At 38.6% G+C, this 18,104-nt stretch overlaps 4 protein-coding genes across 6 annotated transcripts in view; 3 read left to right on the forward strand and 1 right to left on the reverse strand.

Annotated features, from left to right (window-relative positions):
- The window catches only part of LOC134818419 (kynurenine 3-monooxygenase-like), a 927,626-nt gene that overhangs the window by 60,623 nt on the left and 848,899 nt on the right, over positions 1–18,104 (forward strand). The window lies entirely within an intron of this gene.
- On the forward strand, positions 12–17,007 carry LOC134817968 (poly(U)-binding-splicing factor PUF60-like). 3 transcript variants are annotated; one of them, XM_063827364.1, is made up of 14 exons: positions 12–17; positions 9,182–9,268; positions 10,740–10,785; positions 10,973–11,097; positions 11,268–11,438; positions 11,593–11,739; positions 12,078–12,179; positions 12,331–12,428; positions 13,362–13,567; positions 13,774–13,958; positions 14,066–14,260; positions 15,059–15,124; positions 15,268–15,391; positions 15,875–16,073. In XM_063827364.1, the coding sequence occupies exons 2-14, from the start codon at positions 9,194–9,196 to the stop codon at positions 15,982–15,984; spliced, it is 1,650 nt and encodes a 549-aa protein (XP_063683434.1). In that variant the 5' UTR covers positions 12–17; positions 9,182–9,193; the 3' UTR covers positions 15,985–16,073. The 3 variants fall into 3 exon arrangements, with proteins under 3 accessions (XP_063683434.1, XP_063683431.1, XP_063683433.1); XM_063827361.1 differs by lacking the exon at positions 12–17 and having other exon boundaries at positions 9,160–9,268; positions 13,774–13,954; positions 14,062–14,260; positions 15,875–17,007; XM_063827363.1 differs by lacking the exon at positions 12–17 and having other exon boundaries at positions 9,160–9,268.
- On the reverse strand, positions 1,564–4,150 carry LOC134818537 (uncharacterized). The gene has a single exon (XM_063828152.1). It carries the CDS (start codon positions 4,053–4,055, stop codon positions 1,980–1,982), a length of 2,076 nt encoding a protein of 691 aa, XP_063684222.1. The 5' UTR covers positions 4,056–4,150; the 3' UTR covers positions 1,564–1,979.
- LOC134818742 (uncharacterized) lies at positions 7,835–8,608 on the forward strand. The gene has a single exon (XM_063828388.1). It carries the CDS (start codon positions 7,835–7,837, stop codon positions 8,606–8,608), a length of 774 nt encoding a protein of 257 aa, XP_063684458.1.

Here is an 18,104-nt window from a genome sequence, read left to right on the forward strand (position 1 = left end):
GTTAAAAATAATTTGGTGTATTTTTTTTCGAAATTTCAATAAAATTGAGAAAAAATTCGAAAAATTCCATTTATTTCGAAAAATAAAGCCCCAATCGTTCTAGAACTATCATTCGCCTGCCATAATGTGGCCATTGCGGTCATTTTGCACCCCCTATGGAGATCTCAAGACCTTCGGGAGCCGAATAAGCAATATTAGGGGTGGGGCGTATGGGTTCCTGGAGAAAAATGACTATAAAAATTTTTGCCCAAAAGTTTCAGCTGGACGGTTTTTTTTTGTGGTTCCTGGGACTATGGACAACACATACCTGTAAACAAACCTTTGTTACGAATTTGTTCACAGATTGACCCATAAACAGCAATTCTTGCCCTAACTATCTATATTAATAATCTTAAGTGTTAAGATCTTAAAGGTGCACACCGCGAATTTTGCAACTTTGGCTAAAATAGTAATAGGGCGTGAAACAGAAACATTGTGCTATGTTTCGCAGCGTGGGTCTAATTACATCACCCTCAAATTAGCGATCAAAGTTTTCGCTTCCTAGAGAGATGCAGCGTCTTAGGAAATCAAGGAATGTAAACAGTGTGAATTGTGGCTTAAACATTGCTAATTTTCTGAATTGTTTTGTGAACTGCTGGTTTCCGATCTTATCGGCCAAAACAAAGGCTGTGTTTCTTCGATATTTTAATAGATGGAATTAATTTGTACACAAATTCTACGCGTTTTATGAGCAAAACTACCCTGACTGTCAAATCATTACATATTATCCATTGAGTTACTAAATCCAACGTATTTTCCACTAGGATCGGGATATCGTTCCCGAATTTTGGCAACAACACATTGCGGCAAAACCACTCGGTTTCCACGTCCAATAGGCTGTCCCCTGTTTACAAAAATTAGAAAGTTCCTGTAACACAGATGCCTACGCTTCCCATTGTCGAAAACTTGCTCAAGATATTTCTGTCTTGCTTCATGATCATTGATTATTGATGCAAATAGCATTCTGTTGTACTGCAATCCTTCTTCAGACATGAGTTGAGCTTGAAAAAATGTTTGTTCCGTAATGCATCCTCCGGCAGACTCCATAAAATCTTGAACTTCCGGCTTGTCGTGACAGCATACTGCTTCTCTTGGCGGGCACGGTGAACACTGCCCACATGAACACCAGTCAGTTGAGCTGTTTACAATAGCCTCTCTCTGGGATACATCCAATCTCTCGGCATTTTTATCAGAGACACTTATAGGTTGATTTTGATCAGCTGCAATTTGACCACTTAAACCAGTTCTACTTCTATTATCCATACTGAATTCAGAAAAGTCTAACTCCCTCATCTCATTATCATTTTCGCTATCTTCACTTGGAGAACTGTAAGGATGATCCTGAAAATCACAGATGGCAATTTCGTTGGTAGAAGATGGTTGATCTAGTTCACCAGGAATCCCGTTGTACATATTTGTGTGAAAATGAGGAGGCTAATAGATTCGTAGGAAATTTAGAAGGTTAATTTATCATGAAAAATAATATAGTAAAGTGAACAAGTGACACAATCGGTTTTTATAATCAGTATTAAACGTGGTGGACTGAAAACACTACACTGGCGATGAAATAAAAGTCAATCTACACAAGAGGTCACTCTAACAAATAAAAAACTATTCAATTCAAAATCTAGAACGGTAACATCGTTCGAGTATTGAAGAATTGAATGTGACTCAAAATACTAAAATAACTGGCGATATTATAACTTGTAACTAGTGATAAGAGATGGCATATTTAAATAACTAATCGTGTTAACAATAACAAACTACTAGTGCTCAGTATTACCGGTTAAAACGAATGTGTCATGATTGCACAAATTCTACGCGTTTTATGTGCAAAACTACCCTGACTGTAAAATCATTATATATTATCCATTGAATTACTAAATCCAGCGTATTTTCCACTAGAGGTCACTCTAACAAATAAAACAAAACTATTCCAATCAAAATCTAGATCGGTCAAGCAAAGTTGACTTTTTTGGAATTTTTAGTCCCGTGATATTCTTAGGAATTGTTCTTTTCACGTACTGACTTTCCTTGAGCATGGTGGCTATACTGCGGGGCTCTTTTCCCTCTCCAACATAGTCCCACATTCCTTGCAAGATATCTTTTCTGTAAGAGTAGTCCTTGTTGATGACTCTGCTTTTGCTTACATATTTCTTTTGGCTCTTAGAATAGGACCAAAATTCTTTTCTGTTGCTGGTTAAGTTCTTATTGATTTCTATAGCAATAACCATAGAGCCCACTACCATTCTGTTTAGGGAATAGGAAGTCCGTTTAGGCAAGAGCTTTAGTCTCACATTGTGATAAACTTCCAAAGCCCCTGTGTGTAGAAAGTTACAACACAACTGGATGGAACTTATGAAGCGGGTGCTGGTGAAGTACTTGAATAAAGAGGTGAATTCTTCACTTTCTATTTTAAACCACTTTAGCCCCTGTAGCGTCCTGTGTTTTACCCTTGAAGAGTGATCGCAGTGCTTCACTTTATGAAAGTAAGGATATAGCTTTTCAGAGGTCAAAACAATTTGCTTCTTTCTTTTTTCATTCCGTTCTTTCTGCAGTTGTAGTTTTAGAGGCTCGAAGGGATCGGCTGTCCAGGCGTGATGGTTACTAATGTGCAGTAAAGTCGAATGAACCCTTTCCACTAACTCTTTCGGGTCCCCTGCACATTTCTTACAGCTATACCAGAAATGATTGACGATAGGGGCAACAAACTCCGACAGCTTTGGTAGTTTTTTAGACATTTCCATGAGCTTTCTTTTCACCAGCCTCGCTTTGTGCCAAATATCATAGTTGTGAGTAATACTGGTAAAGAAGGTCCTCATCAGCTTTGCAATCCTCGTATTCTCATCGGTCACGAAGTGTCGGACTTTCAGCCCTTGGCTAACAAGGTTGAGTAGGACTTCCTTGCACGCAAACGTTTCCAGGTCGCCTCTGTACATCCCCTTTTGGGCGACGAAAAAGTCAAGAATAGCACCTGTCTTGATATCTAGAATGCTATAAGTGCAAAACTTCGCACACCAACCGGGCGAGTCGAAGTGCCCATCTCCTGCGATGTCAACGTGTTCCAACTGACTGCGACTCTCTAGCAAAGCTGTCCTCATAGACGTCCATTGGTCGACGATTATAGGGTATAGATTGGTCGTGTTGTTTTTATAGAAACTTGAGCATGTTATGTATGGAACAGATAAACAAGTCATGAACGATTCTAAAACACTATAACTCATCCCACACAAAAAAGCTGCAGCAGAAACTACAAGGTTGCACTCATACTTTTTCTGTCTCAGGCGTGAGCTTCTCCAGACTCCTTCGTGAGGCAGAATACCATAACACCTGTAATTGACCACTATGCCAAATCCAGCACAGTTTATCCTCTTGATGACTGACCGGGCTCCGCATTCGGGACAGAATTTAAATAGGGATAGTAGTAAGGGCACGCTTATAATGGCCCAACAAGCGTTTGTTGTGAATGATTCTACGCTTTCATCAATAACTGGCTCATCATCGTCCGTGAGGTCATCCAGTTCAAGATCATCCAGCTCTATAAAGTCACCTTCTTCGGAAAATGAAGAGTTGATATCTTCATTATGTAAACCCGTGTCAAAGTCATCATCATCAACTTCATCAGTAGGTTGGCTATCTTCACTGTCAGTTTCTGAGAAGTAAAGCTCGTCGATCTCCCAAAAAGAATCAGGTTCAATGTTAGAACAGGATTCGTTGGTTGTATCCTGCTCAATATCTATGCCATCAGTTGACCCTGCCGGTTGCATTTCAACTAATCTTTCTTTAGGAGGTGGTCGTTTTGACATTGTTTGGACTAGGGGGTTGGCGAAACTACCAGTCCTTCGATCTGTATTTGGTACACTATCGACTTTCAAGCGAATCAATGTGCGAGTTTCAGGATTGGCTCGAGCATGATATCGTTCCAAATCACCCTCTTGAAAGTCATCCAGGAAAAAATGATCAGTACAAACTCTTGTACTAAGGCTGGGTTGCCATGATCGTGAATCTCTATTCATCCTCACAACCCATTTTTGCTTTAAAGCTTGATTTGTGGGTAGTCTGATGTATCTTAGAAATCCTCTTCCACTGTGATCACTTACTTTGTTTCGGCTACTACGATTCGAGCAAGCACCCACAGCACAAAATGATCCTCCTGGTTTCCGTTTCTTCGAAGGTGGTTGTTCAGCCATTCAGCTACTTTATTTCTGTAACATCGTTCGAGTATTGAAGAATGTATTGAACAATGTGACTAAGAATACTAAAATAACTCGTGGTATTATAACTTGTAACTAGTGATAAGAGATGGCAAAGTTAAATAACTAATCGTGTTAACAATAACAAACTACTAGTGCTCAGTATTACCGGTTAAAACGAATGTGTCATGATTGCGTGTAAGAGACAAAACGTGGCATTGCAAATGTAAACAACGTAATAGTGAGAGGAGAGTAGAGAGAGAGTGATAGTACGCTGCATCTCTCGAGCGACCCTAATTTTGGTGGCCAATTAGAGGGCGACACCCTTACTTGCGTGTCCCTAAATTTTGCGGAAGTTAATATATTCGCTTGACTATCAGATTGAGTCAAAAAACAAAAATGTTAAAAATTTTTCCCTATCTCGGTGTGCACCTTTAACAGTGTTAAGATCTTCATGATGTTGTTACACGAATTATGAATTAGGCATGCACTGGTTCATAGGATTAGGGTAATGATAATTACTAAATACTAGTTGGTTTGTGTGTAGATAGAAGGTCTGTGCGGCTTCTAGTGATAATAGAAAATTATTATAATTATTACGTAAGAATTATTATAAAAGTTATGTTTATATATAGAAACAAGGAGAGTAACTTACATATTGAGGCACTTTCCTTGTACCTATCGAGAATGACTCGGACCGAAAATTTTATAAATCGAAATTATTTTCAGAGTTTTTCTGGAAACTACTAATTTTGTTCATGTTTCATGCTACTCTGAGCATTATGAGCCGAAAATACTTTTTCGGTCCGTACCTACATTCGGAAGGCTGTGGACATGTAAGACTATTGTCCCTTGATCCTCGAGTCTCTCCCGATCGGTAACAGTTAACACAGCACTCAGCAGCTCAATGTGCAACAATAAATAAAATAATAAACGCTATAAAGGAACAATTTTTGTTTGGGGACTGGTTTGTAAGCCAGCCAATGTTTACGAATATAATATTAATAACTTTATTACATAATCATAAATATATATCATAAATAGATCAAATCTGAAACACAAATTTGTACACAGTTAATAAATTTATTTAAAAAAAGAAAATAAAAAAAAAAGTTTTGTTGATACAACAAAATATGGAGCACTCTGTGCTTCCAACAGCCTTTCAGACTCGCGCTAAGTTTGTTAGGGACTGATTTAGGATATCGTAGATATTGCTATGCCATGCCATTAGTTTGGATATGTAGTGTTTGTGATTGTTGAAATCAATTAAATACGGTTTGTGCTGATAGGAAAATAGTGATAGTGGGGAATGTGGCAGTGTAAATATGGACCTGGAATTTAGGATGTGTGGCTTATCCATTAATATTAGTTGCCGCTAGTCTGTGATCAGTTTGTTCTGGTTTTTTTGTGTGCAAATATATATTCATAGTTTATTTTTGTAATATCATATAATATATAGTACTTAATAATAACCATATGACTAATAACTGATTTACTAATTAACTAATTAACTAATTCACTAAGCTGATATAATGACCGTTGTGTCCAGTAACTTTCAGACACGTTGTGACCTTCTTAGACCTGGAATATTATGTAATAAGAAACTGGGCCACGTGTCATCGTCATTTTCACTCTGCAGGTTCAAGAGCATGCGTTTTGTAGCCGATTTAAAAAGGTTTATGGAAAAAAGTGTGGGTAGGGTGCTTACATTTGCATTTACAGCATAAATTGAGAGTAAAGGTCCTTTGAAGAACATCGAAGATTTGAAATGTGTGGTGTTGTACTCGGCTAACCAGGATGCTGCAGTCACGTGATCTGAGTTTGCAGTGGGTGCATTTTCTGGGATAGTCATACAGATTTGTTGAGGGACTGAGCTGCGGAAATGTTTGATTCGGTGCATGAGAATTAGTGTGTTTTTTACAATAACACTGTGCACCGTGAGTATACCATTGTTATTGAAAAATTGTTTTTTTGTTTTGGACAAGGATGTATCACATTCTTTTCAGATTCATAGGCAGCGATCATAACAGTCAGGCCCCACGTGATCAAATCTAGACTACTACTAGACAGAATTAACTACCTGAACATTACCAGAAAACCAAAAAAAATGTTAGGCTCATAATGATCAGGGTAGTATGAACCGTGGAGAAAATTGGTTTCCAGGAATCCACTTTCACAAGCATTTCTTAAACCACTCCCACTCGCCTGCTGAGCGCTGACGTAAATTGACGCTGCTCGGCATTCCTTGTCAGGGTGCCCTAAACGGGTGGGCGACAATTGACCCCCCGACAATTGACCCCCGACAATTAACCCCCCGACAATTGACCCCCTACAATTGACCCCCGACTCTAACCCTAACCCTAACCCTAACCCTAACCCTGACCCTAACCCTAACCCTAACCCTAACCCTAACCGGCTAACCCTAACCCTAACCGGATAACGCTAACCCTAACCGGCTAACCCTAATCCTAACCCTAACCCTATCCCAGTAACCCTGACCCTAACCCTAACCTTAACCCTAACCCTAACCCTAACTAATTGTCGTACTAAGCCCTAGATTTCGCAATTGATCCCAGTGTAATACTAATTACATAGGGGGTCAACTGTCGTACTAAGACCTAGATTTCGCGACAATTGACCCAAGTGTAATTACATAGGGGGTCAATTGTTGGGGGGTCAATTGTCGCGGTACCCCCTAAACATTCCTTGCACAACTCGGTCTGATTGTTGAGGAAAAGAAGGGGTCTGGTAATCCAGGTAGGCTGATTTGGATTAGCACGATTGACGGTACAGAGAGTTTTTATTTATTACAAATGTGATAATATGTGAATCTGATTCATCATTGAAATCAATAAAATTATAGTACACTGCATTACAGCAGGCTATCGGTTTGATCTTGAATGTGCCTTTGGTGCAGTTTCCTGTTTCTGTGAAAATCGATAAGGCTGTAATTAATTAATTATGTAATTAATTATAAAACTCTGATATCGTGTGGTTAACGTTTCTCAGTTTCAGACATTTCCACTTCGTAATTCCTGATTACTAAAATATTAATATTTTTAAACTAAAAGATTCAAGACATGTTGGCAAGCTTTGAAAATCTTAATTATCATCGTTACTTTAACTGTTAATTCTAAAAATACCACTTCAGAGAGTTTTCATAAACAATTGGGTCGGAACGAAAGATGAAGCTATAATTTGACAATTTGTTTCTCAAGTAGTTTAGTATACTGCCTCTGTAATCATTGATTAAATCAATTAGTAGTAGTAATTAGCTGGCAAAAGATTTTGGTATTAAGGACTCTGCATTGAAATGGTTTAGTTCATACCTCTCAGGCAGGTTTTTCAAGGTTAAGGTAGATGACTCATTATCTGACTTCCTGTGTCTGTTGTTTGGGGTACCCCAGGGCTCTCTATTGGGACCTATCCTGTTCATCTTATACATTAAGCTGCTCCAGGAAATAGCTAGAAAGTATGGTCTCGATATTCAGCTTTATGCAGATGACTCACAACTTTATATAGCTTTCCACCCGATGAGACCCATGGAGCTGCAGAATGTCACTAGTAGGATCAATGACTGTCTGTCTGAAATCAAAGTATGGATGGTTAATAATTTCATGAAACTGAATGAGAGCAAGACAGAATTGTTAGTCATTGGAAAGCCTTTGGTACTGAAGAAGTTTGACCTTGAAATAACAATGAAGTTTGGTGACACCATTATTACACCAACTGTATGTAAAAACGATACCTGGAAGAGTCTTGGAGTGTTACTAGATGAATCTCTCAACATGGAAAGGCAGATTGACAACGTTAGGAAGAACTGTTGCTGGACAATGAACAATCTTAGAACTATCAGAAAGTATCTAGATGAGAGAGTTAAGCTCATGCTGGTCAAACAACTGATCATATCAAAGCTGGACTATTGTTATGCCCTTTACATGAATCTTTCAAAGACTAGAGTGAAGAAGCTGCAATCTGTTCTAAATGCAGGGATACGTTTCATTTACGACATCTATGACAGAAATACTGACTTGTCTCCTTTCTACAAGAAAGCTCATATTCTCCCTGTTGAAAAGAGGATATTTTTCAAAGTGTGTCTCATCTGTTTCAAAGTGACCCATGGATTGGCACCAATGTACCTCCAAGAGTTGGTTCAAATGAACAGAGATGATAAGGCTGTCAAAGAAACCAGAACAAAAACAGCATGCAACCTTCTTATGAAGATACCTAAGTTCTCTAAATTGAAGGCAACTAGCAGGCGGTTCAGCAACTATGCACCTGAATCATGGAATTCTCTCCCTCTTAATGTCCGTAACATCGACAATATTGTCTCTTTTAAGGGTAAGTTAAAGAACTATTTGTATGATCAGCTATAGCCTGGTTAAGCTATTTTTTGTGGCTTCTAGTCTTTTTTTCTTTTTTTTTGTGTTATTTTTTGTTTTCCGAGTATCCACTTCTTGTTTTTCTGGTTTTTATCGGTGTGTCAATAAAATCAATTATGTAATATGTATACTTTAACCATTTTTTGCGACAGTTAATCTGATATTATCTCTTTAACATTATTTAGTATTTTTTGATTTATGAGACCCGTGTTTTGTTTTTAACTTTCTGCTCCGACGCGAGGAGGAGAGAAAGTTATTTGAGGAGAGCCGCTCAGACATGGGCACCGTATTGTGTAAATTATTTAGTTATCTTTATACAATATCTTTGTCGCATAGTAGCGGGGTAGTAAATACAGTGTTTCGTTTCTTCGTTTCGTTTCGTTTCGTAGTAGGAAACTCGTATGTTGAAATCAAATAAACAATAATATTGGGTTTACGGTGGACACAAAATAATTGAACTTGTAATCTAGATAATTAACAGTCAGATTTATGTTTATGTACCTAAACATTATATGCTAAATTTTACAATATTTATATTTTAATTTTACTAATAACCCATTATTCTAGCCAAGCTTAACAATGCCGAGATACCGATCCAGATCGAAATCACCTATACAGCGTATCAGGAAGAAAGGGAACCTCACCATTATCGAGGTAACGTATTTTAACTTGAGGGGGGGGGGGGGGTTGTTTGGCTGTTGATAACACAATCATTCCGAGATTGCATAACAAAGGCCAGGGGAACTCTGCCTTCCGAGTTCCAAGATTTTTACGGTCAGAAAAGAGGCGTACTTTTCAAATCAAATGCAAAACTTCAATCATGGGAACATCTAATAAAAGTACGCAATCACACTATGGGTGACCATTATCTGATTTAAGGCCACTCCCTTGACTCTTGTAGACTTCGTATAAGGGTAGCGGTTTATCCTCGCCTTTAGTTAGACATCTTCCTGACTTTTTTCCCGTCCACTTCGAGGAGGTAAGCTGCTGAGTACCCTGGTTTGGTGTATCCTGAGACACTTACGAAGGTTGCAGCATTAAGTCCCAGAGCGTCTCCACCAGCCCTGATCACAGTCCACAAACTGACATCAGAATCGGCACCTGAGCCTTTGTCGTTCCAAGTGTGTTTAACTTTAGCCTGTACAACGTATTCGTTCTGGACACAACAGTACTTTTTGGGGTCAGGTTTGGTGGAGTGACTGTTCACTGCCACATCTCCAAGACAGCTGTATCCAGACGGAGCGTTCATCTTGTAGATGGCCACATCAGCATTTGCTCCACTCCCTCGGTCATTCCACACTTTAGAGAAGCTGGTAGGGTTAATGAGAGGGTTCATCAGAGCTCCTGGGTTTCTCAGTGACACCAACACAGCTTTAGCATTGGGAGATCTCCAACTTCCAGTAGCGACATCTCCGAGAGAACAGTACTCCTTCTGAGAGTTCCTAACTCTCCATATCGCTCCGTCCATGTTGGCACCTGATCCTGCATCACTCCAGATCAGCTGATAATCAGAGTACTTGTAGATTATCTCCGGGTTGCCTTGGCCTAGAGCTGCCGATACTGTTATCAGTGCTACAGCTGTAAACAGGATCATAATTGCTCTCCTTTGGGTCCTTGTAGATGCGAATCTGTCGAGTGAAGTTCACAGTTTGACCGGGCTGTTTTGTACTCGTCTATGGAAAGTGAGAGTGTGATAAAGACAAAGGGTGATATAAAGTGTGATATCTCCCAGTCAGGTGTGAAACAGGTGTGATTGTGTGAAACAGGTGTGATTCCACGGGTAGTGATCACTGTCGTCTGATAATTGAAATCAGGTTGTTTTGAATAACACAGATTGTGTGGACACTTTCACCACTTATCTGCTCTTTATATCTCAAGATCAGCTGCTGCTTTTTTATCCTTTATATCTTAACAAACTAGAAGACTAAAGACATGTTGGCAATGTGACCAAAGCTTTGAAAATCTTAATTATCTGTCATTACTGTAACTGTTAATTCTAAAAATACCACTTCAGAGAGTTTTCATAAATGATTGGGCTCGGAATGAGAGCTGAAACTATAATTTGACAAGTTTTTTCTCTAAGTAGTTTAGGTATATAATAGAAGATAAATGTTGTGTTTTTCAGGGGATGTACCAGCCAACTATAGAAGAAGATAAGAAGCTATACGAAAGTAAGAATTGTTATGTATTTTGGTTCGGACTGGTACTGGCCATGTTTTCGCTAGAACACCTCGTTTTTCTCATAAGTTTCATTCTTACTCTCTTTGTCGTTCCTGGGACTATGGACAATACATTCCTGTAGAGAATTACACTACACTATTCTTTCCCTAACTAATCTTTACTACTGCTACTGTTCAGAATACAAGAAGTGGATATCGGAAGTAGAACAAACTGCCGCCCCACCCTTACGGCATCTCACTCTCCCAGAAACAGAGCTTCTTCACAAGGCTAAGAAGTTTGCTATGGAGTGCTCTGTTCAGGCAGTGAGTTTGATTTCCTTATCAGTTCCTTATCACTCTCCTTATCAGTGCTTCACAATATCTCTTAGAAAATAATAGCGAGCATCTTAAAAGTTAGAAGTTGGTTTGTATAAGAACCATGCTGTCATTAATGAATTACCCCCAATAAAATGTAAAATGATCTATAATAACAGGTGTTGACCAAGAAGCCTATAGATGTGTACAGTAACATGACTGAGGAGCAGCGCCAGCAGCAGCGCGACCGCGCGGTATCCCTCATGTGCCGTGTCTATGTGGGGAGTATCCACTATGATCTTACTGAGGATGATCTGCGCAAAGCCTTCGCTCCTTTCGGACCAATCAAGGTGGGTTCTGACTTGCTTGATACTTTAAATTGTTGTTATTTCTAATTTTATTTCATGTTCTGAACTGAAATTATTGGATAGTTTAACAAATTTTGTTCTACAATTGAATTATTGAAATTGTCTGATATAGTTTGTAACTGTTTACTATTTGCAGGGTATCAATTTGTCCTGGGATACAGCTACACTGGGTAAATCCCGGTCACACAAAGGTTACGCCTTCCTGGAGTACAACGTGGCAGAGAGTGCGCAACTTGCACTCGATCAGATGAACGGAGTCATGTTGGGTGGTAAACCTCTCAAGGTAGAGATTAATTAGCTTAAAATCTAGTTAATTATTTAATTTGTTAATTAACAGTACTAACACGTTAATGACGCGTCAGGTATTATTTAGCCTTCCCCCAGGGTCTTGTATGAATATCAATTATTCTGGGAAAGGACAACTAATAAACTGGAAAGTAAAATAAAAGTCGCACCACTTTTAAATAAAAGTCGCACAATGATAACAAAAAACTTGCTCTATAATATAGATTGTAGAGTGATAAAAGATAAGAAGTGTTAAGTAGTTATGACGTCATATTGATTAGAATTGATATTAGACATGAGGCTTAATAAGCGCTAAAATAACAACTTGTTGTTCAGTGTGCTCGACCAAGCAATATTCCAGCAGCGTTGCCGCTGATAAAGCAGATAACAGAAGAAGCCTCCACCCAACCTCGCATATTTGTCGCATCAATTCACCAGGTAATTATCCGTAATATTAACTTTACTTATCATGCTTTCATGATTTCTCAGATTTTTGAGAAGTTCTCAGTTCTGGTATTCTGAGTGTGTCCTAAACCCAACGGGTTATTGATATATTATCTCCTGTATAATTCTGGTGAAATTTTATCAGGATTTATCAGAAACAGACATAAGGAGTGTTTTTGAAGCGTTTGGTCCAATACAAGCTATCCAACTGTCACAGGACGTCATGCCGGGAAAACATCAAGGGTAAGTTTACATATGGTAAAATTTAAACATCTAAATTTAATTGGAATTTGTTTTGGTAAGCCGTGATAAAACACAAATCGGTTTAAATTCTTTGTAACTACTTACAATATTATGTTCTCTAGTCATAAGAAATAACCATCTGTTAAGGATGTCAGCCTTTAAGTTACTAGTTTTGACTTTTAATTATCAATCAAAATGAAAATATATATAAACTTCCCGTGATAATCTAAATTTAGCTCAGAAATCCTAGTACACTACATTGTTACACTGCTGACTGCACTTTTACACTGCATTGTTACACTACACTGTTACACTGCATCGTTACACTACATTGTTACACTGCACTGTTACACTACATTGTTACACTACACTGTTACACTACACTGTTACACTACACTGTTACACTGCATCGTTACACTACATTGTTACACTACACTGCATTGTTACACTACATTGTTACACTACACTGTTACACTGCACTGTTACACTACATTGTTACACTACACTGTTACACTACATCGTTACACTACATTGTTACACTACACTGTTACACTGCACTGTTACACTACACTGTTATACTACACTGTTACACTACACTGTTACACTGCATTGTAACACCTGCTGCTATTTGATCTGTTGGCTGTACTTTAGTAAAAAACCTGGCCTCGGTGATTTTTCGTTATGATCCATTAATTCCCTCTTTAATTCCTTCAAATAGGACATAATATTATAGCGCTGAATCGAAAATGTCACAGGAAATTTCAAAATCTGAGGAAAATTAAAATACATTTAATTAGTGTACTTGCACCAATTGGATTCTTTTCCAATTGTATGCATGGTTTGACAATCTCCCAACGACTGGATCACACACAAGAAGACACTGTATATTTTGCTAAATAATTTACTGATTTTTAACGCACTTATATTCTGCAGATACGGATTTATTGAGTACGAAAACTTGGACTCAGCGAACGACGCGGTCGCTGCCATGAATCTGTTTGACCTAGGTGGTCAGTTTCTGAGAGTGGGACGGGCAATAACTCCTCCGCAACAGATGGCTCAGCCTGAACCTGTTCCTCCTGAGATTGCCGCTGCCGCTGCCGCTGCAGCCGCAGCTTCAAGAGCTATAGCTGCTCAAGGTATAATGTTATTTGTCATATGGATTTACCATAAGTAAAGTAAATATCCTGTATTTTGGTTACAGCCTGATTTCATAATCATATATCATATTTCCCATCGTTTATTATGATTTATTCTAAGTCTTGAAACATAAGACAGCCACTAATCGTATGTTGATGTCACATTTTCATAACAATTGCTAAGAATTTTAACATGTCTATTTCAGATGAAGTAGTAGCAACTTCCCGCTCTCAAGGCCAAAGCCATGGCCATGGCGGCCATTCCCGTCCCCACGACAACAGTCACTCTAATTCACGGAAGAAACACAGACACGGTAGCAGAGAGAGATCTTCTAGAAGAAGCAGGAGTAGAGAGCGAGGTAGCAAGAAGGATAAGAAGAAGAAGAGGCAAGTTTTGTTACATTCTTGGCCCTTTGGTATTTTTCAATGTTTATATTTAGGAAAGCCCTAAAAGTAAGTTAATTTTCACGCCAGCTGTGATACTCATTATGCAGAGAGAAAGAGGGCAAGAAAGAAACAGAAGAAGCAACTAACGAGGATGAAGATGAGGGCCTGAACGCTAAAGAGAAGGCTAAGAAAACCATAGAGGGTTTGAAAGGAGATATTTCTATTTCTCAAGAGGAGGAAATGTCTATCACTGGTAGTAATGCACGTTTCATGATCATGCAGAAGCTAGCTATGAAGGACAAAGAGGTAAGGTTTAGGGTTAAGAAAACAATTTTCGAAGAATAAAAAGTTGTGGGGCAAATTTTGTCACACTTTTAAGGTGAATCAGATGTTTTTGGAATGCGCACAAGCTTTAATAGTGAATTTGTAGCGCAACACGTACATTTATACGCGCGCGTGCCGCGCCCCCTGTATTATTATTATTATGTAATATCATGTTTAATTTCGTGTTTTAATTATCGAATTTGAATTTTGACGGCAAACTTAATGGCGGTTTCAAAGCACGATAGAGTAACACTTACGTAAAACAAAGAACCATCCGCTTAGTATACAAAGGCATCATTTTAAGTCACCATGGCCTTCAAATCCTAGGTTGTTACCTAGCTGCACTCCACCATTCAACTGGAAGTATCAGTCGATTGATTTGTTCGAATACAAAATTCCTTGTATCACGTCGTGACCCCCACGGTCGTTTCACTATGGTAGAGTTTCTACAATACAGGGGGAGCCGCGCACTTGTGCTCGGCGGGTCATACAACGTATGACAAAAAATTCCAGCGTCGATTATAACCGATCGCGGGAATTTTGAATGTAAACCTGATAAGAGAAGATTGAGAAATGGGCATACACGAATATTTTTCATTTCCATCACCCTGCCACATTATCTGAGTAATGCATGCTGACGCCTTACACTGCTTGTCGATGTCAATTCCGAAAAGCTGGGTAGTGGATATATATATAATATAGTCGACGCGCTGCAATCTTAGACGTATCGTATCTTAGTTTAATGTTTAAATTATTTTTTATCGTTTTATTGCCTTTCAGAGTACGGTTATGATATTGAAAAATATGGTTGCATTCGAAGATGTCGATGATGAATTGGAAGGAGAGGTCAGTTCCAACTTATCACATTTCTTATTAAAAACAGTTATTACTGCGTATCGAAATTAAGTTTATTCCTTTACATCCAGGGTTGTTTCAGAAATAAGATCTCATCTCGATCTTAATCTCATACTGTATACTTTCTAATTCAGGTGAAAGAAGAGTGTGGGAAGCACGGCAAAGTAAAGAAAGTAGTAGTATATCAAGAAGCTCAGAGTGAGGCGGATGATGCGGAGGTGTTTGTCAAGATATTTGTACAGTTCTACAAATCATCAGGTAACCATCTTGTTTAATGGTTTCAAGTGCCTGGTTATGTCCTTGAAAATTGAAACATTATGATAATACTACTGGTTCCTTCCAGCTTCCTGTAGAAATTAAATTGAAATGTTTCGGCTGCATGTTATAAAATGGAGCCATAAATACATCTAGAGCAGGAAATATGTGCTGATTGAGTTAATATGTGATTAAAAAACCACCAGTTTTCACTAGTTTTGACCAAATTTCCACCACAATTCGACGGCACGCAAAAACTCAACAGACCGGATCACGTACTGCAGCACGTGCCGTCTACTTTTAGCTAAAACGAATACTCCGTCTCGTAGCGCATTACGTGATGCATTACGTGCCGTCTAGCTAGGGTATAACCAGTATATTATATTCTAGCATATGGTTAACATTACAAATATAATTCCTAATATCTTTAAATCGGGAACAATGTATTATAAATATTTTTGCGCCCTTGACAATGCTCTCTCTCAGAGTGTGAGGTAGCTATCAACGCCTTAAATGGACGCTGGTTTGGTGGACGAACAATCGACGCTCAACAATACGAAGAACAGCGGTTCTTACGAGATGATCTCTCCGGATGATCATGCGTTGATAGCTGATCAGAACTTTTTAGCTGTTTTTCAACACTTTTTTTTTGGACGCCCAAGTTGTTCCCATATTATCTTTTTCGTCGCACTGAAACTCAGAATAAGACACTTATAGTTATTGATATTCACAAATGTTTTAACTTATTTTATTAATGAGTTCTGTAGATTTCCGACGTTTTCTGACTTAATGTTCAGGGAAAACTGAGTTAGTGTGTATTTTTTCATTCAATGTATTTTAAAGTGGCAAAAGTTATAAGTGGTAGTTAGGTATGACTCAAACGAGTGCTTTGAATTGTGATGTAGCCTAGGTAACTTTCGATTATCCGTTGGTATGTCGCACTTCATCATGGCAAAGAGGTGTGGCTCCGCAAATTTATTTCATGATTTCTTCGTTATTGAATGACACAGCGCAGAGTTATTAACAACAGCTTTGACGGTTAAAAACTTCTAATGAAACATGTTAAGGCCTCAAGTTGACTGCATATAACTAATCCTAAAGCGTAACATTTTCTCACCACTATAATTCTAAAAGAGAGATCACGTACAACTATAAATTGCTATAATTGCTTCGCACTTAACGCTGCACAAGATGACATGTGCAAATTAACGACTTAGCTTGTCACCATCAAAGTTGAAAGATCAGCTGCTGGGAGAGGCGTTTGCCGTGTAAAAGACAGGACGGTTGTGCGCCAGAAACCCGTTAACAGTTGGTTATAACCGTTTGCAGCACTTGAAATGTAGCGGCCGCCCTACACTGCACATACAGGCACACTTCTTGTTGACGTACGTGACGCTAACTTAAACTAATGCCCATTGTCAAATATGCCATAGTTTGATCGGCGATACCAGACTTCAAAGATAGTGACGTGCATCATGAGTTTATATAAAACTTCAGGGCTTCATATTTTAGATTTTACACTTTACAGTCAGCAGTTTCTCCAGAGCTATGTGAAATATGTTGTTACTTGTATTTCGGGTCTATGTTAACATGTACTGTGTTTCCGAGAGCTCAATAAATTTGTTTTTGATTTTTGTTGAAAATTATACAACCACTACCTTGACGATACGTGACAGGGTTGGAACTTTTGAATGGGGGATTTATATCTTTCAATTTCATCCATCTCTTAGTCGTAGGTCTTGAAATGTTTTTTTAATCAGCGAAATGTTATCACACATCTTCATTAGTGAAGCTCAATTTTTACGTGAATAGAATATATATTTGTGGTGACCAATGCATATTTGCCTATTTTAAACCTTATCATTTTATTTTACCCTGCCTTATCGAACCTCATTAAAATCAAATCTCATTTAAACCATTCGTCAAGTCAGCGTCCACAGATGTTTCGTTTTAGACACACAATTTCTCATTCTGAATCTGATAAGACTCTTCATTCTTCTCATTGGCACTCACGCTGAGTTTCTGCTATCAGAGCAGGTGTCATGTCGCACAGTCGCACCATTCTCCATTCTCATCATATCCGTTTTTAGAGGGTTGTAAACCACTTCTGATCATACCTAAAAATGTAGAAACGTCATAATTGATAAAATGCAGGTTTTCCGGTAGATTTTGCACGCGTGGTACACGACGTCGGGAAGCTACCAACAAGACTCCCAGTACTCGTCACTTTTATGTGAATAATAAGATGTGGGATTAATTGGTTATTATCTTGAGCAGTAAACTGAAGTTGCGACCTGCATTTTTCCTTATCTTAATTTGATAGTCTACTTGGCGGTTTATACCCCTTTCAACATTCATGAGCACTTCATTGATCTTAAAACACTGGTGCTAATGACATTATGTAATTACACATTTACCGTGGGGCCTAAACACGACAATCTAGTCTCTTTGAAGAGGAGTAGATAAGCATTTATTTCTCGGTTCCTATTTCTTTGCTGAGGAGGGGGCTGTAGGACTCTAGAGCGGGTGACTGCAGTAGAGCGGATTTAGTTGGAAGTAGGACCCTAGAGCGGAGTCAAATCGCCAGGGTAGGACTCGACAGCGGAACTCCCTTACCGGACCCATACTATGAGGACTCTAGAGCGGTATCCACATGCAGATTTAAGAGCGGTTAGAAATTGGATTAGAAAATTAAGCGGTTAGAAATTTGAGAGTC

The sequence above is a fragment of the Bolinopsis microptera genome, chromosome 7 (assembly GCF_026151205.1).
Source record: "Bolinopsis microptera isolate Bmic1 chromosome 7, MBARI_Bmic_1.0, whole genome shotgun sequence".
Classification (NCBI taxonomy): domain Eukaryota; kingdom Metazoa; phylum Ctenophora; class Tentaculata; order Lobata; family Bolinopsidae; genus Bolinopsis; species Bolinopsis microptera.

What these genes read in the sequence shown, in the direction of transcription:
- LOC134818537 (XM_063828152.1), bottom strand. Translation starts at nt 4,055, where the DNA reads ATGAATAGAGATTCACGATCATGGCAACCCAGCCTTAGTACAAGAGTT.
- LOC134818742 (XM_063828388.1), top strand. Translation starts at nt 7,835, where the DNA reads ATGGTTAATAATTTCATGAAACTGAATGAGAGCAAGACAGAATTGTTA.
- LOC134817968 (XM_063827364.1), top strand. Translation starts at nt 9,194, where the DNA reads ATGCCGAGATACCGATCCAGATCGAAATCACCTATACAGCGTATCAGG. An exon ending in ATAAGAAGAAGAAGAGGCAA is followed by an intron (nt 13,959 to 14,065) that starts GTTTTGTTACAT and finishes TTATGCAGAGAG; the next exon opens with AAAGAGGGCAAGAAAGAAAC. An exon ending in ATGATGAATTGGAAGGAGAG is followed by an intron (nt 15,125 to 15,267) that starts GTCAGTTCCAAC and finishes TTTCTAATTCAG; the next exon opens with GTGAAAGAAGAGTGTGGGAA.